The sequence below is a fragment of the Marmota marmota genome, unplaced genomic scaffold (genome assembly GCF_001458135.2).
Source record: "Marmota marmota marmota unplaced genomic scaffold, marMar, whole genome shotgun sequence".
Lineage (NCBI taxonomy): Eukaryota > Metazoa > Chordata > Mammalia > Rodentia > Sciuridae > Marmota > Marmota marmota.
In genome coordinates, this window is record NW_026000223.1 from 6,414,416 (window position 1) to 6,438,723 (window position 24,308).

General features: G+C 35.1%; 1 protein-coding gene across 1 annotated transcript in view; it reads left to right on the top strand.

Annotated features, from left to right (window-relative positions):
• Positions 1–24,308, top strand: part of Kcnu1 (potassium calcium-activated channel subfamily U member 1) — a 167,427-nt gene that overhangs the window by 25,092 nt on the left and 118,027 nt on the right. The window contains exons 3-11 of the mRNA XM_048792764.1: positions 4,219–4,280; positions 5,415–5,505; positions 6,699–6,810; positions 7,772–7,847; positions 7,969–7,975; positions 9,585–9,635; positions 10,019–10,216; positions 11,978–12,069; positions 14,808–14,918. Coding sequence (XP_048648721.1) covers positions 4,219–4,280; positions 5,415–5,505; positions 6,699–6,810; positions 7,772–7,847; positions 7,969–7,975; positions 9,585–9,635; positions 10,019–10,216; positions 11,978–12,069; positions 14,808–14,918 — 800 coding nt within the window. The remainder of the gene's footprint in view (positions 1–4,218; positions 4,281–5,414; positions 5,506–6,698; positions 6,811–7,771; positions 7,848–7,968; positions 7,976–9,584; positions 9,636–10,018; positions 10,217–11,977; positions 12,070–14,807; positions 14,919–24,308) is intronic.

Here is a 24,308-nt window from a genome sequence, read left to right on the forward strand (position 1 = left end):
CTTTGTGTTTTAAGAGGTCTTGTACTTGTGCATATATTGAGATATATTCCTCTTTCTCTTTTGTGAGGATGTGTCTTGGTATGTAGTTGTCTTTTTTGTAATAAGCCCCGTGTTATTGATATCTCTTCACTTCAAAATGTAGGTTCAGGGGGTTCAAGTGTTAGTTTGAACCACCAATACCCCTCAATTTGCCACTGCAGGACTGCTGATTTAATTCACTCTGATTGAGCTGCCATAACACTGTGGGTTTTTCTGAGTGATCATTTTGGAATATTTCTCATTTTTCTATAGAAGTAATGGGCAAAAATGAGACCTGACAGATACCCCTCTCTTGTTTTTCCAACTTGGGGCCTAGTCATTGATTTGGGGGGGTTGTCTCCCCCATTCAATGAGTTAAAGCATTGATGAAACTGGAATGAGATTAGTCTGTGTCTGGAGGTAGGTGTACCATCACTCTGCTGAGCTACAGGTATGGTTCAGCTGAGGAAGCTCTACCTTGTGAATTCATAGTGAACCAGTCACTTCCCAGCCCCTCTCAGAAAAAGGGGAAACAAGCAATAGCAGCAATAGTAATAATAAGTTCACAGCTTTAGAAGAAATGTCATAGGCCCGCTATACACAATTAATTACCACAGAAAGGGGAATGGTGAGGTAAGCATTTAACAACAGCATCAGCAAAAAACAGCCACGAGGTAGACCAAGCATTAAAGTGCACAGCAGTTTTCAACTCAACAGTACTAATAACTCAACAACATGAATGGTGGGGCAGGAATTATATAAACTAAATTATTTTTAAAGGAAGTATATAAACCAAACTGTTCCTAAAGATAGTAAAATTAAGTTCACTGAGAGAAGAGAAAATGGGGTGAGAAGAAAAGAAGTTTTAAAATATTCAAAAGGCAAACAAGTAAAGCAGGAAAGAGAGAGCATGTGATGGCTATAAAAAGGAGAAGTAAAAAATAACTTAAAAAATAAATAACAAGAAAGATAAAGAGAACAAGCAAAGTTGACAATTGAGGGGAGAAGAGAGAAAAACGCAGTAAGAGAAACAAAAACAAGAGCTAAAACAAACGAAGCAAAATGTCAAACCAAAACAAATAAAAACCCCTTTTCCTCTAACATTAAAGCAAGGCAAAATGACAGAAGAATGAGGAAAGAGAAGAAGAAAAATGATATAAAATAAAAGAAAAATGAATTTATGTTTGCATATGAATGTGCCAGTCAGCACAACTAGAACACACACACTCCCACTTATTCTCAGTGGAAAAAGAAGAAAAAAGAAAAAAATCCTAATGCCAAATCGTCTTCACTGAGGTGATCAAAACTGTCCTTAAGGACGGATTTCACTGTCTGCACCTCACTGTCCTTTTCTCCGTTTCCTCTCAGGCTGTGTTACACTTAGGAAGGACAGGGCTGAGGGATGTTCAACTGTTTGTTTGTTTGTTTGTGTTTGTTTTTTAGTTGCTCACTAAGCCGTCTGCTAGATTGGCCAGGACCTGAGGCTGGCTGTAATAACTCTCAGTTTCCCTTCTTGCCAATTGTTAGGATAGAATAGAGAATAGTGACAACTGGAGTTTTGACCACATAACTAGGTGGATACCCTCCTGGATGGACTGATGCAGAGTTCTAAACGTGAAGTGCAGGCAGCTGGCATTTAGTTCTGACCTTTCAAACTATGTCCTAAACTATGTTCTATGTATAAACTATGTCCTATGTAACTGCTCGAGACAAAATACTTCCAGCCACACTTCTGCTGAGCAGATGCCAATCTGTGCTGGGCATCCAATCTCTGGAGGGGTCTCTGGAGAAATCCACTATTGGGGCAAAGTGACCAACTGGATCTCTGCTGGTCAAGCATAACCCCACTGCCCATAAATGCAATCTTCCCAGGATCAGATACAGATAGTATCTGATAATATATTCACCTGTTCACTTTCTCTTTCCAACTAGTTTTGCAATCCACCAAACCAAAAGGGAAAGCTACCTACCACTCCATAGCCCCCGCCTGAGTCCCCTTGGCTGCAATCTCTTCTGTGCCTATCTCAGTTGGGCTCAGCCAGGTAGACTCCAGATCTAATGGCAAGCACATGCAGGGACAGTCGGCTGATGCTTGTTATGAATCCCTAGGCTCCCCCAGCAGAAAGCTGCTGTGGCCAATTTAATATGGCATCCCTCCTCAGCTCTCTGCCCTCCCTGGAGGAGCAGGGAGCACCCTTCATATACCAGCTCGCCACACTGCTTCTGGGTCACTCAAGTTCAAACTGCCCCTCTGTTCCATGGGTTCCCCATACCAAATTTTCTTTGCAAATTCAATCTTTCTGATAAGGTTGCCCATCTCCTCTGCAGTAAACTAGCACCACAGTGCTATCAGCTAGATTCCCAAGGTATTCTTTTTAATCCTATATTCAAAGCATACAAACTTCTGTGTGTCTGTGATTTTAATATTTAATTTTGGTGTATTCCCTCTGAAAACCTTCTCACTGAAAAGCAGTATTCCCACTGTATCCTGAGCCTCTCCTTTGCCAACTTTCCCCACTGGAGAGAACAGTAACAAAAGACTGCTGGGCTACCTGCTTTGTCCCAGAGAAGCCCTGACTCTGGAGGTCATCCGTCCTATCAGTGTTTGCTGGGGCAAGGAATGCTGGTTTGCTTCCATGGGCCACATGCGTGTCACAAGTGGGAGCCTTCTGTAACCTGTTCAAGTAGGCATGTGGAGGAATAAGGGCTCCAGAAGAAAATCAAAGTGTGAGGAGTATTGAGGAAAGATTCGCCATCAATCAGTGTGGGAAAGTGGAATATGTTCACCCAAATGAAGGGAACCACAGATGGAATAGTTAACCATCAAATATTATCAAGATTTCCACATCTCTGCCCCTTCCCCTTGCATTTCTGATCCTCTTTACATTTCTCTACTTCAATTTGTTAGCATTTATTTTCTTACATACCATATGTTTGTTTAGCATATTAATTATCTTTATTTATTGTATGATCTGTATGCTAAATGGGGACAGAATTCTTCATATCTGTGGTTCACAGACGAACAGAACTGTACTTGGGTCACAATAGGAGCTAAAGAAATATTTGCTGAATTTGAGCAGGGATTGAATTGGGATCAACAAAGAGCAATAGAACCATCCCTGAAAGTAGGCATTATACACCTTCCCGGAGAGCTACAGGGTGGGAGCCTCATGACCTAACACCAGTCTGGTGAGACATTGCCTGCTCCAACCTCCCCTTCTTCCCCCCCGCGCCACACTGACCTATAATTCTGTAGAGGCCAAAAGCAGTGTAGTCAGTGGAAAATTAGAAATCAAAAAAGAGAAAGGGTTAGTAGAGAAGACACTGAACAGCCCCCACCCCCTTACCAAAACAAGGAGCCTACCCAGGAAACATCTGAGCTGAAAGGGAATGAAGCCTTAATTGTAAATAGATTTTAGAATTTTATCATTGGAACTACATTGGTCTGAAAATATTAAAACCTGGATGGTTTCAGAACTAGAAATAACCGGGGGAATTGTTTAGTTACCTAGAGCCAACCTGAAAAATCACAGAGGCTGCCAAGGATTTTATTTAAATGCATTGAGGGCTTTGAATGGGCAGTTTTCTAATTACATTTCACAAGCTTGGCTTATTTCAGGCTAGACACATTGGTATGTTAAAAGCACTCATTTTCTTCTTCTTACTTTCAATACTTCACTTCCTGCCAAAATTCTGAGTATCCTTTGAGGTGGATATGTTTGGAATTGTTTCTTCTACCATTGCCAGTTCAGGTCAAGGGTCTTCATCCTATAGCCTCCATTTTCTAACATAATGAAGTACATAACACATGGTAAGCATTAAACATTTGATAAGCTCTAGGGGTAGCAGGAAGAATAAACTATTCATTTTCAAGTGTGTGTGAGTCATATTAGGTAAGTAAAGTGCATGCATGTTTATTTAGTAAAAGGTTCAATCCATTTTTCTTGGATGAATGAGTGATTGAATTAATTAATTAAGGCTAGCATACGTGAATGTGCGAATAATTAGTTACACATATGTAGCAGGCAAGGTAAAAAGAGAAAGCACATTTCCTCTTGTCCCCTCTCTACCTAGCAATAAATATACACAAATAGAATTTATTTTAACGTGTTTTTTTTTAAAAGAGACAACATAATTTGGTTTATTTCATGTCAATAAAATGGATCTCCCCTTCTCCCCTATCTTTGTTTCTGTTTCTAGGTGATTCTTGTATTTGTACTAAGCATCGGGTCTCTTATAATCTATTTCATCAATTCTACTGAGTGAGTAAAAATCGTGTTACTCTTGTCTTCTACATCAATAACTTATTCATCTACTCTAAAATTGTCTCCTTAGGAATAAGGTTTAATATGTTTTCACACAACAAACGTGTACACACTCACCAAGCTCATAAAAAAAAAATGGCAAATGCTTAATTGCCCAAGCAAGCATGAACCCAGTTCTGCACACACACAATAAAATAAAATAAAAAAAGAAAGAAAAAGTGTGAGTTTGCCCTGCATCCTGCCATCCTACATTATTAGAAGAAATTGGTATGCACAGATAACCCTAGAGTCTTTGGCATACCAAGCCTCTAGTTGTCCTCTCCTCACTTAAAATTAACTTAATGAAAGCTTTTGAATTCCTCAGGTGTTGAAACAAAAGTCCTGTAGTAGTTTCAGAGTTTCTCAGAGATTTCAGAGAACTTTGAATGGTTTTGAGAAAGGAACATGTTAGATCTCACCTCAGATAGAGGAGCAGACTGTGGTCTGCTGTCCTCTGAAGGCACTCCTTTCTTATATTAGGATAGATTATTTTTTTAACTAAAGCCAACCTAATCTTGAACTCTATCTGTAACAATCATCTGGGAATTATATCAAATTTTTAGCTGAGATAAAATTAGGATTTGCAGGGCCACAAATGTTAGGCAACATTACAGAACCTACGGAGAGTTGGTAGTCTTTGATTTGTAAAATTCCAAGCAGATCTTTTAGGAAATTTTCTTTGAATTTGGTTCAGTTTAGTCCACTTGACAAAGAAGAGCTCTGTGTCAAATACTGGAATCTTGCAAATTCTATCAAATATCCAGACTAGATAGATAGTCTTGCAAACCAAGAAGAGTCACATTATCTTTATGGCTCTGAATACCAATGAAAAAAATGAAATGAAACCAATAAAGCCTATGACAGAAATAGGGTGTAATTTTCCTGTTATTTTTAGCTCCATGGGTGGTCCAGTGGTTTTGTTTATGCATAGCTCTACTCCCAGGAGAAAGGTAATTTTCTTCAGATTTGAACTTAACTGACCATTCATGATGAATAAAGAGAAAATTGCCTATCCTCTCTTTTTATTTGTCCTTTATAGTTATAGCTTTTTTAAATGTTCACCTTTACAAACTGCCCTCATTTCTTTGCCAGCCCTGTTGGAAGCTGTTCTTCATATGAAGACAAAACAATCCCTGTGGATTTGATTTTCAATGCTTTCTTCAGTTTCTATTTTGGGTTGAGAGTAAGTACCAGTGGGAAGTGTGGGTAGACACACAAACACAACAGGAACAACTTGAAGAGACCTGCCTATACCTTAGTTACACAATCTGCACAAGTTTTTCAGGCTCTAAAAGATGAAGGGTCTGTTCTCTACGTTGTTAAACATATAATAAGGCCTTAATCTTCTCTCTCCTGCACTTGAAACTGTAAGCCAGGTCCAAAATTCCAACACAGGTAAAGACAATTCCTTTATTAAGTACCATCACCCTGTCACAATGTCCTCCTTTCTCACCTACCACTAGGAAAACTCTACTAATAATCACAAGCTAGCAGAGCTTGAACAAATCTCCAGAAGATGTCATTGTTTGACTAATGGTATGTGTGCAATATGGCAATGTAAAATACTATTTTGTTGTAGTTTCACTTATGTTACACGCATTTATGAAGCAATTCTTTTATTTCGTAGACATTTAGTAAGTACTCATTCTAGTTTTTAATGTATTTATGCATTCCATAACTATGGGAGACTATATACATATACCTTTATATGTACATACAGTATAAAATCAAATATTTTATCCATATGAGCATATTGTTTATGCAAGTGTATATACACATATATAAGGTGTGAATTTTTACTACCTTCCTTTAAATCTCACTCTGACCACACTTTCCATCAAAATCTTCTGTTATAGCAGACTCTCCCTCTGGAAATCTAGTTTTCTTAATCTAAATAGCAAAGTTCATAAATACAGGCATGGTCAACCAAGGTTCTAGGAAGCTATACCTTTTTCATTGTAGATCATCCTAAATCATATATCTTCATAGCACACAATGGGGGTTTTATTTATGTAATTTCATTATCAGAAAACTCTAGGAGCAGTAAAAAGGTGAAAATGCTTATACTGAAAAGTGAGAATTAAGATTCAGTAAGTAAAATGCATATATGTTTATTTATTTAACACCCACTAAAAGTGCAATATCTGCATCTATGTAAATATATGTACATTTATAATAACTACTATAAGATATATTTATATAGATGCAAAGTTGTTATAGATGCACATATATTTGTTGTGTTTGCACATGTATAAGATAGAACAAGAACAAAGCTTCAGATGATGAATGAAATGCAGTTGGATAATGTCATCTCTCCTGTTCACTTTAAAATTCCTGAGCATGACAGAATTTTGAATTTTTTTTTCCATTTGATAGTTTTTGGCAGCTGATGACAAGATCAAGTTCTGGCTGGAGATGAATTCCATTGTAGACATTTTCACCATCCCACCAACATTTATTTCTTATTACTTGAAGAGTAATTGGCTAGGTAAGTATGCTGTTGGAATCAATAACAATATGTAATGGGGAAAAAAAAACCTCTCACCATCATCTATAAGTGTTTATCTTTCATTTTCTTTGAATCCTGACTGTTATTTTAAAAATTCCTCTCCCTAATCATGTGGTTTTAGATGGTGTTTACAGAAATCTTTTTTTGGCCTCAACACCTAGCAGTGTACCTGGTATAGAGTAAGCATTCCATTGTTGTTGATGGAATGACCACAGCCACAATCTGAGAGGAAAAGATCAAGAATTCCATTCTCCTGTGGCACTGTTGTGTGGGGATCCCACATGCACTGGGATAAAAAGCCTCCCTTAGTTTTCAAAAGCTAATCATCACACCTACACATGCTGCAACATGTTTGGGAATTACTTAATGAGTTGTTTTGCCTTTAAAGTAGATACATTGATAGTGCATTGGTAGTGTGTAGCTTTAATTGCTTTTCATGTAATCTTATATTTTTATTTCTTATCTATAAATATATACCAGTTTCCTTGCTACCATTATTAGAAAGCTGCATAAAATAACACATCCAACAAATATTGAAGAGTTTATAGAAATCGGATAGTCAAGAGTTTAAGCGCTTGATGAAAATTTGTTCCCAGTTCAAAAGAAGAGAGTAAAATGAACAGTGCTCATTATATGGAAGGCATGCTTTAACATGCTTTCTATTAACTCTACAACTATATAAGGTAGATATTATTAGAATTCCCAATTTAGAGATGAGGAACTATAGAAGTTAGAGAATTGTCTGGGGTGACATTGGCTAGTAAGTGTCAGGACCAGGATTTGAACTTCAGCTCATGTTCTTACCCTCTTAACACTACACTACATTTAGACATTTCAGGGAGGAAAAGAATGCATGAAATTCCAGTCGTGTTATCATTGAGGCTGCTCCCTGGGGTGACCCTCTTCATTTGGAATCTTTCTCCTTTTGATTGCTCTGTAGGTTTAAGGTTTCTAAGAGCTTTGCGGCTTCTGGAACTCCCTCGAATCTTGCAAATTCTACAAGCCATCAAGACAAGGTAAATGCTAGCTTTGTCTGGCTGTACTGCTTGTTTAGTAGTTTGGATTAGAAGGAAAATGTTAACTGGACCTCAGGCTCCACTCAATTCCCAACAGAATTTCAGTGTAAAAATCATGAAGTCCCTCAGTATTCATATTATTTATTCATTTTCTCCCATCATGGTACACTGGCCCCAAACTTTGTGATCATTTTAAAGAGACTGTTTTTTTTTTTTTTTTTTTTTTTTTTTNAGGCCCTGGGCTCAATCCTCAGCACAAAAAAAAAAAAAAAAAAAAAAAATGGTCAGTCCGTGATGAAAAATAGTGTTAGTGATTACTGATTTAATTTAAAAGACAGAAAATAAAACCAGACACCTTATGGTTACAAACTAGAATGTGCATGTGCCACATGAATATAACTAATATGTTAGTGGGGAGGTGAGAGAAGATGGGAAAGTGTTCTAGAATTCTCCTCCTACGTGGTATGTCTGACCTAAATTGCATTGAAAGATAAAGTTTAAAAACATGAGATTCAGTTTTGAAATATGGCATTAGATAATGATTCAGTATCTAAACACTGGTCCATGATCCTTTGCCTTATCTTTAACTTACTTCCCATCTTGGTCTAATGGGTTGATGCCAACATGGTAAGAGAAAAAGCAGAGTGAACAGATGGATCAGCTTAAGGCTGCCAACTCTCTTTCCTCATAAACTACCCCAGCAATTTAGAGAGATGCTGGGAAAGTAGAAAGGGATTTGAAACACTGAAGTAAGAAATACTCCCAAAGACAGTGAGTTAAATTTTAAAGGGCTATTTAAATTATTTTCAAGGATATTCTCAGATTGAAATCAATTTGCTTTTCTTCTATACAATGTATTTCTCAGGGATAATATTGAATCCCTGTGCCAAGATTTTGTGAAACACAATGGAGTTTAAGCTTCAAGGAAACTGTCCCAATATACAGGAATGACTTAAACTTGGCTTTCATCTGATATATACTAGTCTTAAAAATAGTGAAGACCCCAGGAGTCAGCAGAAGCAGATTGGTACACAATATCTAGTATCAGCCATAGAAATTAAGTATGAATATACATTCTCTTTTCTATTTTGGAGTGTGGGGTTAAAGGAATAAACAATTTTAACCCTCTGCCCCATCAAAATTAGGAAAAGGTCTGTATTTGGAACATTGCTTTTAAAAATTGATCAAATACATGTGCAAATAACATGACTTCTGATCCCAATTCCAGTTTTTAATAACAAAACAAAACACATACTTTCTCCAGACATCTCCAAAATTTTATCATCATTGTTGCTGGAAAACATCTAAGAAATATGTAAACTAAGGGGGAAAAAGGGAAAAAGAACAATTATGTATAAATGCATACTTATAAATTATACATACTTATAAATTGTATATAAATATAAACATATATAAAATGCATGGCATATATAATGCATAATAATAACTATTATGTTATATAAAATATATATTATATTTTACATATTTATAATACTCATAAATGCCTGTTACTACATTTATTTAATAGGAAAAAAAGATAATATAATAAATTTAGTTTTCTTAAAATGTAATGACTCCAAGGGAAAAAACAGGAAAATATTTTTCAGAGGTTTTTTTTTTTTTTTTTTTTTTTTTAATCACTGGAAATATTTTTGCAAGGAAAGGGGGAAATACTTGGGAAGCTTGTCTATTTTTCTTATACTAGTATTTATGTAACTTAAGCTCACTAAAATGAAGTACTCATTTACTAAAATGCTTCTTTCCTCAATGGTGCTCCTAATCTGGTTAGTAAATGAATATGAGTGGTAACTGCTTGACCTGAGAGACTTTGGGGTCCCTGGGCTCCAGTCTGCGATGGCATGCCTCATGAGAAGAGAGATGGGGCAGTGGCCTCCACACCATGGAGTATTTCAGATACTGAGCACAAGCCACACATCCTCTCAGGTTCAGCAATAATCACAGTGAAGAGAACTCAGGCTTTTTGATCACACCTGAAATATGCAAAGCCCTCACAGCAGCCTCAGAACCATTTAATTTTTCATTTAGTTTTCTTAAAATGTAATGACTCCAAGGGAAAAAACAGGAAAATATTTTTGAAAAATATGAAATTAAGTGAGATTAATCTGAGGTCTTGCCTATTTGTTCAAAGCCTTCCCTTAGATTCCATTCAGAAATCTAAGTCTTTTCTCTTTAAACAGGTGGAAAATTTTGGTGATCCCTGGCTCAAAGGTAGAAATTCACAAAATATAACATATTTTGAGTCCATTTACCTGGTCATGGCAACAACGTCAACCGTCGGCTTTGGAGATGTGGTAGCCAAGACATCCCTAGGACGGACCTTTATCATGTTCTTCACCCTGGGGAGTTTGGTGAACAATATTTTTAAGTGTATTTTGAATGTAGTTATATGAACTGAAAAATACTGGTTAGTCACAAGAGGTAAAGGTTTGAAAGCAGGTGTCATGTGAAAATGAGAAGATGCATAAATTCCATATTTTATAAACTGCATCCCCAAGAGCCCAAGGTATAATTTTTTGGTTTCTAGGGGTGAAGGATGGTAGAAAAGGGAGAAAACTTTCCTTAGCCTCTACCTTGATTTGATTAACTGATCTTCTTTCATCTTTTACCATCAAATTAAAGTCTTTCTTCTGAAGAAGGAAATTCAAGATTTGATCTAAGGAAAGTTCTGTTTCATCCAGCCCAAATGAGTAAGCTCTTACCCATCAGCATTTAATTTCAGATAAATGAGCATCTATTCTTGGTTCAGGAGTATATTAAGGACAAAGGAAGGCTCCTTTTCTTTTAATGAGTTTTATTTTAGTTACTTAAAAACTATCACAGTACAGTGGTGCATGCCTGTAATCCCAGGGACACAGGAGGCTGAGGCAGGAGGATCATGAGTTCAAAGACAGTATTAGCAACTTAGGGAAGACCTAAGCAACTTAGTAAGGCCCTAAGCCAGACCCTGTCTCTAAATTTTAAAAAGGGTGTGGGTGGGGATGTAGGTCATTGGTTGATTGTTGCAGAGTTCAATCCCTGGTACCAAAAGGAAAAAAAAAAAAACAATAAGAGTTCTGTACTCCATCTTCTTTCTCATACCCTCCTGTCCATGGTGTTACATCCTTTCATCTCAATCATTATCTCTTAAGCTCCCTCAGCCCCATGACCTTTTCATTTTTCCAAGGCCCAAATAGTGCAAAGTCAGAATTAAGAAGGGAATTGAAAGTTATGAAGGGCAAAACCATAAGAGAAGCGACCTTCCCCTTACCTTTGCTTTATCATGTTGTATGCTGAAAAACATTTTATTAAATTTTAGCCAGATCCAAAGGCCAATCAAGAAAAATGGTCTCCCTTTTAAAATGCAGATAACTGTCATATCCCCTGCTAGATGGAAGAAAGTTGTACATGACTTTTTTCTTTTATATTCTTGGAATTTTGGAACATTTGTAAAAATAATGAGACCTTATTTTGGTCTAGTTTTCCACATATGAGAGAAAACATTCAACCCTTCACTTTTTTGAATATGGCTTATGTCATAAAGCATCATGTTCCATTCATTTACCAACATAATTTAATTCTTTATAGCTGAGTAAAACTCCATTTTGTATGTACATACACCACATTTTCTTTATCCATTCATTTGTACACAGGCACTTCAGGTGGTTCCATATCTTACTATATCACTACGGTATATTGATTCTAATTTTGGGGGGTATCTACCAAGGAAACTAGACTGAAATAAGGGGGGAAAATAGAGAGGAATTTCATGAAAGAAAAGAAGATCAATGGAACAGAAGAAAGGGATTGATGGGGAAGTAGAGGGATGGGAAAGGAGAGGAATGGTGGAATTGAATTGACCAGAATATGCTGTGGATATATATGAATATACCACAGTGAATTTCATCTTTCTGTTTTTTTAAAAGCTATAAATAAATTGAAGGAAGACCAGTACAATAGAGGAAGAAGAACAGGGGGAGGGTTTGGGAGCAGAAATACTGGGGACTGAAGGTAGAACAAATTATATTCCATGCTTGCATAAGTGTGTCAAAATAAACCCCAATATTATGTATGACTATAATGCACTGATAAAATATAATGAGACCTAACATTTTATTTGCTGATCCCCTTAGATATTATTTGCGAACTATATCCCTGAAATGGTGGAACTTTTTGCTAACAAAAGGAAATACACCAGTTCCTATGAAGTTGTCAAAGGGAAGAAGTAAGTATCATTTAAGTATAATTTCTACAGTTTCACATATTCCACTAGGCACATACCTTATAATAGATGCCTACTAACTGACATGGTTACAGATCAAAGGTGAACATTTTGGCAAGTTTTTCCATCACTGAAGGGACTGTACTAAAATCAATACCATACAAATAAATATTTGATACAAACTACTATATAGACACTTATAAGGACATTAAATCAAGTAGGCAAACCTAAATAACAGAGTGGCAGGGATTCTCCAAAGAATACTGACATTTAATTGGGAATAGAAGACATTTGCGATGGAAATACACATTCTGTAGCAAACTATGAGCATATTTAAGGAGGTAAAGGATGATTTAAAGGTGAAATGAAAGCTGATCACAGCGGGTCATGCCTGTGCTACTAAGTTCTTGAGAGGCTGAGGTAGGAAGAGCTTTTGAGCACCAGATACAAAATAAAGGTTATATGAAGAGGACTACAGAAGAAATATTGAAAAATAATTATTGGCCTCAAAGACTAATAAAGGGGTGGTACCAGTGTGAGGTTGAATAGGCAGTTGTCACTCAAATGCCCCTGTAGAAGCACTTCTTTGTGCAAGGTTTTTGGGGATCTTGTGCAGGTTGTGGTCTGAATGTCTTATGTGATAGTTGTTCAAATCTTGTAATTTTGCATAAAAACTGCTCCTTCATTACCTCCTGTCTTTTCTTTCCTTCTTTCTTTCTTTCTCTTTCTTTCTTTCTTTCTTTCTTTCTTTCTTTCTTTCTTTCATTCTTTCAAACACCAGTGACTCCATTTTTATTCCAAAAATATGTAGAACTAAAATGACAGATAATGTTATAATCCACTGTCAATAAATAGTAGTAATTTTGGCAATATTTCTACATTCTTTTTAAATATTTTTAATTGATCTAATTAGTTATACATAGCAGTAGAACACATTTTGACACATCACACATAAATGGAGTATAACCTCTCATTCTTCTGGTTGTATATGCACAAAGGGTCGTAATGTCCTATTCATTCTACTATCATTTCTACCCCCATATTCCCTCTCCTCCTTCACTTTCCTCTATGTAATCCAAATCTACATCCTTTATCACTATCTAATCTCTTGTGTTACTAATTGTCTCATTCATTTCCATAATATGGTGAACTTTTGGCAAAAAAACTTTACATAATGGATAAAGTTAAAGCCACAATTCAAATTTAAAATAATTAAGGTAATTGAGTTGTCTTAGGTAAAACTCCCCTAAACCACTTGGAGCTCATTTTTTGGGCAAAGATTTGCTACAGTGAAGAACATTTTTTTACCTCCTTCTACAGTGCTTCTAAAATAATTGATTTTGTCTAAGTTATGACTATTTATTCCAAGGAGGAAAACTATATGTGGAAGTGTTTTTATTCTATTTTCTTCTGAACTTATGTTACCTTTGTTTCCATTATTATTTTTCACATCTATGAAGAAAAGAAGGCATTGGAGACCTTAAATGTAATATAATTGTTTTTCATTTAGTCCCCACAATAAAAAGGCACATTGGAGATTAATCCCTTTGGAGAGATTTCTTAACACATTTGATTAAAAAAAAAAACTTTGTTGACCAAGAAGTATAAATAGAAAAGGAAATATATGTTGAAATTAATGAAAAAATAACTAAGATAAAGTAATGGAATAAACCAGATAAGCCAAAGTCTCAAAATCTGAAACTTTTCATTTCAGAAAAGGCATATGAAATGCATGAAATATCAGCCACTAGGGTTAGGAAATTTTGGGTTAATTTAGGCTATAATTATTCCTTCAGTTTTCTTAAATGATTAATGGGGAAAATAGTTTTTGCAAATATGTTAAGCCTAAGAAAATTGATGGCTGTTTTTCATCCTGAAAACATTTTTTTTTCTGTACCTATCTTAGATTTCTCTCCATATGGCTTATTCTGTCATATATACCTGATAATTTTAGATGTGGAACTGATCTAGAATACGAGACCAGCTCAACCACAATATTTCCCATTTGCTACAGAAAAGTGGATTAAATCATTCTGAGCCTCAGTTCCTCAATGAAAAAAAAAGTCTATATCAGAGCATCAGAAATCCAAGGGAGAAAAACTGAATGAGAAATCCATTATAAGTCATAAATAGCTACAATAAATCTAGCAATGATTGTGCTCCTGAAAAACTACATGCAATTCAGTTGTTTGGAAACAAGCCATATTTGAGATGAGCTAGAAGACCGCAGAAGTCTGGTGCTTTTGTACATTGGAGATGCAGCTCTTAGTGTTCCTATTTTAAAAATCTGAGGATTTAAAATCTAAATTTATTTGTAATCAGGTTTAAGCTAATTGTCATCCCTAAGTCCTAATAAGAAGCTTTAATCAGTGGATTCTACCAACCACCAGTAGAAAATTGCATAAAAAATGAACTTGTCATTATTCCCTGAACAAATATTTGCAATGGGAGTACAAGTTCCATAGCAAACTATGAACCTATTCAAGGAGGTAAAGGCAGTGTACTATTTACATAGCATGTACAATGTATAAGGTATTATAAGTAATCAAATGATGATTCAAGTAGACAGGAGAATCTAAGTTATATGCTATCAATATATCATTTTATATGAGAGATTTGAGCATCTGCAAATTTTGGTATCTTTGGGGGTCTTGGAATCCACTCCCTGTGGATATGGGGAATCCACTCCCCATTGTACTTTTGTTCTTCAGATGACCCTTCTGTCTATTCTTATTACCTAGGTTCATTGTAGTCTGTGGAAACATCACTGTAGACAGTGTGACCGCTTTCCTGAGGAATTTTCTACGTCACAGGTCAGGGGAAATCAACACTGAGATTGTTTTTCTGGGAGAGTAAGTATATCTGTAAGGTTCATGGGTTCTAAATTAATGCTTGAAATATGTACACATACTTTAATGGAAGAAAGTTACCTTTATAATATTCATATAAATTTTAGGAAATAATAATAAATAAGAAAGAAAAAGAAGAGCAATATCATGTCCAGAGTTAACCTCTGCAAATATTTTGGGATATATCTTACCAGATGCTTTCCTAAATGTATTTTAATATTACTTAAGTGGCTCTATTAGCTGGCATTTAGTTATTTTACACGCGCTATTATCATATTTGACCATAATTTTGTGCACAAATCTTATGTCATACTTTCTTATTACTAATTGAACTGTTAATTCTCAGAATGGGAAGTGTGAAGTTCAAATGGAAGCAGAAAGGATTGGCCTTTATGGTGTTTTTGTTCTATCCAGTACACCTATCCACCAGCAGAGTTCAAATAAAAGAGTTTGTCAAACACCGGGGAATACATATTTAATACAGAGAGATTTTTAAAGTGTAGTTGAAGTGTGTGAAATGAATTCTTATTGTTTCATTTTACAATATTCAATTTTATTTCCTAGTAAAATTGAACAATTGTGTGTGTTTTAACTGTTCTCATTTCTTTTTGAAATTCCTATTTCTTTTATGGTCTTCTATCAGGGGAGTCATCTGTTGGCTTATTGACTTTCAAACACTCAATATATTTTGATATTCTCTCTTTTGTGTCTTTTGTTGTGTATACATAATTGTGTTTGTGTTTTTAATATGGAAGCACTTAGTTCTCATGTGTTCTAATCCAACAACTCATTATTTCAGCTCTTTGCTTTTCTGACCTTCGTAGGCCTCTCTGTTACAGAATTAAGTGAATATTTTTGTAGTGTTATTATATTTTCACATTATAATTTTTAATATTCAAGCTCTCTGGGATTGATTGTGTGTGATAATAACAGCATTATTTTTCTCCAGTGATTAATCAATTGTTCAAACATCATTCACTGAGTAAGTTAGACAGATTTGAAATAGCATTTTGATCTTACACAGGATTGTATGTGGGATTGCCTTGACCTTTGTGCATTTTACAGTTCAGCACTCTGCACAATCCACCATGATTTTGGATCATCACATATGTGATCTACAATAACATTTATTACTTTATGCTGCTATTGATGGACAGTAGTTTTGTTTCCACATCATTGCAGAAATGGATAACTAATACAAAAGAATTGATACTGGAAGTGGAGTACTGTCTTTCCAGGAGCCAAAATATAGCCCTTTCCAAGGTAGACAGAGGCTGGAAGGTTTTCATGAATATTGTTGGCAGGGCTGGAAAAACCATTGAAGAAATTGCTACCAGGTGCTAGAGGAAGCACAACCAATGTTATCATTATAGAATTTTTGTAATAATTTCTCTGGCAATAGCATGGATGATAGAAAATGTACATCATGAAATTATGAAGTTGGCTAAGAAGATTTCCCCTAAAGAATACTGAGTCTCACTTATTTTAGTTTAATCATAAGGATATTATAGGGAATTTGTTTTAAATGAGAAATTCTTTAGTTTTCAAGCAGAACAAAATAAAAGTCCCAGAACAGTCTCTCCAACTAGCTAAAAATATATCACAGAGAAAATGACCCCAGAGGAAAAAAAATTCAAGTCCAATGTGCACCCTTATAATGTCTCTCTCAGGGTCAATCTCCAATCAAGAATGTGACTATCAGATTCTTTAGACTTCATAAAGATGTAGAGTAATGATCTATAGATGCTCTCAGTCAGGCCAAAGGTCTTCAAGAAGCTGAGACATTCTTCTAGGAAGTTTTACATTTTTTAAGAGAAACTGTCTCCAAGAATATGAATATGATCGTGACATAAATCTGAATAATATTTTTAGAAAATATTCAAGTCTTAAATTTTACTAGTAATAGTCCTGACAGTTTAGAGTAAAAGGGACAGAGAGAGTGCATAAGAAAAAGCATGCCTTGAAGCTCCTAATCTAGTGCAAGCAGAAATCAGGTAGTAGCAGGTACTTAAGTACAAATGGAGGCCATCTTACTAGGGAAAAAAAAGATGAGAATTCAGAGACAAGTATCAAAGAAAAATGAATTAGTTCATGAGGACAGACCTGAGCAACTGGACCATAATAAAAAAAAAAAGCATTCTCTGCTCAGGAAGTAAGTGATCCCAATAATATGTGCTCAGATACAGTTCAGAATTTCAGAGAGATAGACTTCAGATTTCTATGTGCTCTCCATTACCACCCACTCCCGTATTAACTGGGAATGTCCAGTACAATTTTTTCTATCTCTACCTCATAATGGTATGTCAGTTGATGATGTGAGAAGCTATTCAGTTCACAGTTCACTGGTCTTGGTATTAGGTGGAGCTATGTCTCAGGAGACACACACAGATCTGAATCAGATTTAGGTGAGAAGATCCAGGAGTTTGAGGTGATGCCATAAAGATATAGGACTTTGGGAGAAAAGTGAGAATGTTTTGTGCAAGATAAGGATATGAATTCTTATGGCCGGACAGAGGGAAGACTATGGTAGATTATTTTTAAAGAAGGTTATTCTTTCCAAATACTTATACATAATCCATTCTTCCAACCAAAAGTGGAGTCCCGTACTCCCCTTTATTAAATCCAGGATGGCCTTTTAACTTAAATCTGCTCTTGCTTTTGATTCCTTTATCTAATAAAATGTGTACAAGTGACAGTGTGTCCATTATGGCCAGCCATCTTCGAAGAGTTCTGATAGCTTCTGCTTTCAGTCTACAATCATCCATTTAGATGGAGAAAGAAGCCCATCTAGCTTCCAGCCATTTCAGATAGCACCATTGAGTCAACAGACATGTAAATGATGTCATCTCAGACACTGTAGCCCAATAAAGCTCTCAAGATACATGCAATCATAGAAGTCACTCCAACAAAAACACATGAAGCAACAGTATCACCCAACTGAGCCCCATTGAACCAATGAATGGAAGCAAGTCATATTCACAATTCCTTGAAGATAGATTTATCTTCACTTCTTTGAAGCCCCTTGGCTTGAGTAAGAGAATCTTCAGGTCACCATCCAACATCTTTCTGAGCTCTGAAAAAACTGTTGTATCCTTGATTGGAGCCTGACCCTGAGATCAAATGCTATAGGTGTGCACACTGGACTTGATTTTTTCTCCTGAGGTCATTTTCCCTTTGACACCACTTCTTGCTATTTTAAGTCACAAAGATCCTGAAAGAATTTATACAAAAGTGAATAACTGATGCAGAAATGAACACATTTCTTTCTTTGGTAACAAAGATACAAAAAAATATAAGGTATGCTTTGAAATTTCACATAGGTAAATTACTAACATTTGTATAATTCAAGATACTGGTTACATGGAACAAAAACTATGGCTAAATTAAGCAAAATACATAAATTGAAATCAGCAGCTTTCCTCATAAGCAGCCAGATAACTAGACTTAAAATGACACAATAAGGAATGAAGATGATACAATGCTTCTTGAGTTATTTTGATTATTATCATGCATGAGGAGGGTACATGAGTATAGACTTTATTATCATTTCTTGTTTTCAATGAATATATATTATATATTTTTATATGTGCTATTTTTCATGATACAAGTTGAAAGATGAGAACTTCCTGTGGTTTACAAAAGATGTCATTTCTCAGACTGGAAAAATTTAATAATGCTGATAAAGATAAATGAAAATCGTGTACACATAAACTTACTTAAAATGTGGAAAACAAAACAGGGCAAAGAGAGGCAAGCATGTTATTGCTGTTGTAACATAGAAGGGACACCTAATTCAACACTGTTAGACATGGGATATATTGGGATGGTCATCCAGGAAAAAGTTACCAGTGGAGAGAATAGTGAATGTTCACAGTTTACACATCAAAGAGCAAAATATTCATCATCAACTCTCACCCTTTCCACTTTCCCCAGTCCTACTGCTCAAAGATAACCACCCCAACTTTATGTTACTATATTTCTTCCAACTTTATAATTATGTTTCACTATTATTTGGGCTTCTCAGTTGTAGGCAGGATTAACCACCACAGGTTGCAGATAAGCATTGCCCAGCTCCCCACGACTACCTCCTTTCATCATTCCAAAATAGTTATCGTAGAACTTGCAGTTATAGGAGAGTGTTTATATCATTACAGGAATAGTGTTTATATAATTATGACTAATAAAAATTGTTTCTTGCAGATTCAAGTAGCATGTTATGATATACTGTACTGTATGTCTCCTCAAAATTAATTTTCAATACTTACAAGATTGCCTCTCTTTGTTATATGTCTATCATATACACTACTTCACAGAGGATATATCCAGATGATATATCACAGGTATAGCCTGACATTTTTTAAACTACTCCAACATTAAGCAATACAATAGGAACAAAAGTTAAGTGGAAAAAAAACACCTTAAAATATTTTTTTAGTGTCAATGGACCTTTATTTTACTTATTTATATGTTGTGCTGAGAATCAAATCCAGTGCCTCACACATGCTAAACAAGTATTCTACCGCTGAGCTACAACCCCAGTCCTAGGTGAAAATTTTCTAAGAGTTGCACATGGGCTATTGAAGTATTTAAAAAAATGTGCTAAGACTTCTATTTACTTGTAACTATCAAGGAAATAATTAAGAATCATGCTTAAAACTTTTTAAATCTTTTTAAAAATCTTATTTTATTTGGTTCTTTTTAGTTATATGTGCTGAATCCATTTTGGTAGAATTATAAAAGCATGGTATATATTTTATTCTAATTAGGACCCTAGTACCTCTCCTTCCCTTTCCTTATCCCCTGCTCTCGTCCCTCTATTGATTTTCTGCTGTTTACCCAGTTATTTTTAAGTAATGTTTTATTTGTTCTATTTGTTATACATGACAGTGGAATGCATTTTGACACATCAGACATCAGTGGAGTATAACTTCTCACTCTTCTGGTTGTACATGATGTGGAATCACACCAGTACTATCCAATTCATCCTACTATCCTTCACTGGCTTCTGTCTAATCCAAATTACCTCTATTTATCCTAGCCATGCCCCCACTGTGAATTAGCATCCGAGTATCAGAGAAAACATTCAGCCTTTGTTTTGGGGGGGATTGGCTTATTTCACATAGCATGGTATTCTCCAGCTTCATCCATTTACCTCCAAATGCCATAATTTAATTCTTCTTTAAGGCTGACTAATATTTCATTGTGTATATATACCATTAATCCATTTACATGTTGAAGGGCATCTACATTGTTTCCATAGTTCCACCATTGTGAATTGAGCTGCTATAAACATTGATGTAGCTGCATAAGTGTAGTATGCTGATTTTAAGTCCTTTGGTGGGTATAAACTGAGGAGTAGGTTAGCTGGGTCAAATGGTGGTTCTATTCCAAGTTCTCTGAGGAATCGCCATACTGATTTCCATAATGGTTTCACCAATTTGTTGTCCCACCAGTATGACTGTATCTTTTTCCCTACATCCTCACAAACATTTATTGTTTCTTGTATTCTTGATAATTGCCATTCTGACAGTAAAACAAAATCTTCAGTGTATTTTTTTCATTTCTCTAATTGCTAGAGATGATGAACATTTTTTTATATATTTGTTGACTGCTCATATTTCTTTTTTCTTTTTTTTTGAGAAGTCCATTTAGTGTCTTTTGCCCATTTATTGATTGAGTTATGTTTTTTAGTGTTAATTTTTTTTCTAGTTCTTTGTATATCCTGGAAATTAACACTCTACCTGAAGGGCAGTTGATAAAGAATTTTCTTCCATTATGCAGTGTCTCTCTCTCTCTCTCTCTCTCTCTCTCTCTCTCTCTCTCTCTTTCTCCTCACACTCTTGATTCTTTCCTTTGCTATGAGGACATTTTTAGTTTGATGTCATCCTATTTATTGATTTTCTAATTTACTCCTTGTGCTTTAGCAATCTTGTTATGGAAGTTGGTTCCTAAGCAAACATGAAGCAGTGTTGGGCCGATACCTTCTTCAAGTATGTGCAGAATTTCTTGTCTAATTCCTAGACCTTCAATCCACTTTGATTTGCATTATGTACAGGGTGAGATAGGGGTTAAATTTCATTCTAGCACATATGGAATTCCAGTTTTCCCAGCATAAATTTTTTGTTTATTTTTTATTTATTTTATTATTTTTTAAAATACACAACAGTGGAATGCATTACAATCCTTATTACACATAGAGCACAATCTTTTGTATCTCTCTATATAAAGTATGTTCACATCAATTTATGCCTTTAAACATACTTTTTTGCATTACAATTCTTAATACACATATATACCACAATTTTCCTATCTCTTATTGCTCTGTAGTATAGTTTAAGGCCTGGTATAGTGATGCCACCTGCTTCACTCTTTCTGCTAAGGATTGTTTTAGCTATTCTGGGTCTCTTATTTTTCCAGATGAATTTCATGATTGCTTTTTCTATTTCTATGAAGAATGTCATTGGGATTTTGATTGGAATTGCATTAAATTTGTATAGTGCTTTTGGTAGTATGGTCATTTTGATAATATTAATTCTGCCTATCCAAGAGCAAGGTAGATCTTTCCATCTTCTAAGGTCTTCTTTGATTTCTCTCTTTAGGTCTAAGTATCTTATGTTTTTTTTGAGGATATTGTGAATAGGGTAGTTTTCCTTATTTCCTTCTCAGAGGATTTGTCACTGATATACAGAAATGCCTTTGATTTACGGGTGTTGATTTTATATTTTGCTACTTTGCTGAATTCATTTACTAGTTCTAGAAGTTTTCTGGTGGAATTTATTGGGTCTTCCAGGTATAGAATCATATTGTCAACAAATAGTGCTAGCTTAAGTTCTTCTTTTCATATACTAATTCCTTTAATTTCTTGCATATGTCTGATTGCTCTGGCCAGTGCTTCAAGAACTATGTTGAATAGAAATGGTGAGAGAGAGAGCATCCCTGTCTTGTTCCAGTTTTTAGAGAGAATGCCTTCAGTTTTTCTCCATTTAGAATGATGTTGGCCTGAGGCTTAGTGAAGATATCCTTTATGATGTTGAGACATGTTTCTGTTATCCCTAGTTTTTCTAGTGTAGGGGTATTGTATTTTGTCAAATGCTTTTTCTGCATCTATCGAGATGATCATATGATTTTTATCGTTAAGTCTATTGATGTGATGAATTATATTTATTGATTTCTGTATGTTGAACCCTGGGATGAATCCCACTTGTTCATGGTGCACAATCTTTTTGATATGTTTTTGTATTTGATTTGCCAGAATTTTATTGAGTATTTTTGCATCTATGTTCATTAGAGATATTAGTCTGAAGTTTTCTTTCTTTGAAGTGTCTTTGTCTGGTTTTGGAAGTGGGGTGATATTGCACTCATAGAATGTGTTTGGAAGTATTACCTCTTTTTCTATTTCCAGAAATAAATTGAAGAGTATTGGTATTAGTTCTTCTTTAAAGGTCTTGTAGAACTCAGCTGTGTACCGATTCAGTCCTGGACTTTTCTTGGTTGGTAGTCTTTTGATGACTTCTTCTATTTCATCACTTGATATTGATCTGTTTAAGTTGTGTATATCCTCCTGACTCAATCTTGGAAGATCATATGACTTAAATAATTTATTGATGCCTTCACTGCCTTCTATTTTATTAGAGTATAAGGTTTCAAAATTATTTCTAATTATCTATTGTATTTCTGTAGTGTCTGTTGTGACATTGCCTTTTTCATCACATATGCTGGTAATTTGAGTTCTCTCTCTCCTTCTCTTCATTAACATGGCTAAGGGTCTGTTAATTTTATTTATTTTTTCAAAGAAGAGTTTTAGTTTTGTCTATTTTTTTAATTGTTTCTTTTATTGCAATTTCATTAATTTCAGCTCTGATTTTAATTATTTCTTGCCTTCTACTGCTTTTGCTGCTGCTTTGTTTTTCTTGTTCTAGGGCTTTAAGATGTAGTGTGAGGTCATTTATTTGTTGACATTTTCTTCTTTTAAGGAATGAACTCCATGCAATGAATTTTCCTCTTAGTACTGCTTTCATAGTGTTCCAGAGATTTCCACATGTTGTGTCTGAGTTCTCATTTACCTCTATGTTTTAATCTCCTCCTTGATGTCTTCTATAACCCATTGTTCATACAGTAGCATATTGTTCAGTCTCCATGTGATGCAGAAATTTTTATTCTTTATTTTGTCATTGATTTCCAATTTCATTCCATTATGATCTGATAAAATTCATGCTAGTATCTCTACTCCTTTGTATTTGCTAAGAGTTGCCCTGTGGCATAGTATATGGTCTATTTTTTGAGAAGGATCCATGTGCTGCTGAGAAGAAAGTGTATCTGCTTGATGCTGGTTGATATATTCTATATATGTCAGTTAAGTCTAAGTTATTAATTGTGTTATTGAGCTCTATAGTTGGTTTATTCAACTTTTGTTTGGAAGATGTGTCCAGTGGTAAGAAAGGTGTGTTAAAGTCATCAAGATTATTTTGTTGTGGTCAATTTGACTCTTGAACTTGAGAAGAGTTTGTTTGATGAACATAGCTGCATGATTGTTCATGATTGTTATGTGTTATTGGTGTATGGTTCCTTTGAGCAGTATGTAATGTCCATCTTTATCCTTTTTTGATTAACTTTGGCTCAAAGTCTACTTTATTTGATATGAGTACAGAGACCCCTGTTTGCTTCCACAGTCCATGTGAGTGGTATGATTTTTCCCAACCTTTCACCTTCAGCCTGTGTATGACTTTTCCTATCAAATGAGTCTCTTGTAGGCAGCATATTGTTAGATCTTTTTTTAAATCCAATCTGCTAGCCTATGTCTTTTGATTGGTGAGTTTAAGCCATTAACATCCAGGGTTACATTGAGACATGGTTTGTATTTCCAGCCATACTTGTTTATTTTTGTAATTTAACTTGACTTGGTTTTACTCTTTGATGTTTTTCTTTTAGTGCACTACCTCCCTCTGCTGGTTTTCATTGTTGTTTTCCATTTCCTCTTCATGAAATATTTTTCAAAGGATGTTTTGTAGTGCCGGTTTTCTAGATTTAAGTTCTTTTTTTTTTTCATCACTTTGTATCCCATACATACAACTTTATCAATTTAAAATTAAAATTCAAAAATTTCATAAAGAATTAAATTTGAAAAAATTTATAATTGGAAATTTGATTATTACTAGGTATTGGATAGTATAAGGAGTTGCTGCTAATTTTTTTATTGGTTGTTCAAAACATTACAAAGCTCTTGACATATCATATTTCATGCATTAGATTCAAGTGGGTTATGAACGCCCATTTTTACTCCAAATACAGATTGCAGAATCACATCGGTTACACATCCACATTTTTACATAATGCCCTATTAGTAACTGTTGTATTCTGCTACCTTTCCTATCCTCTACTATCCCCCCTCCCCTC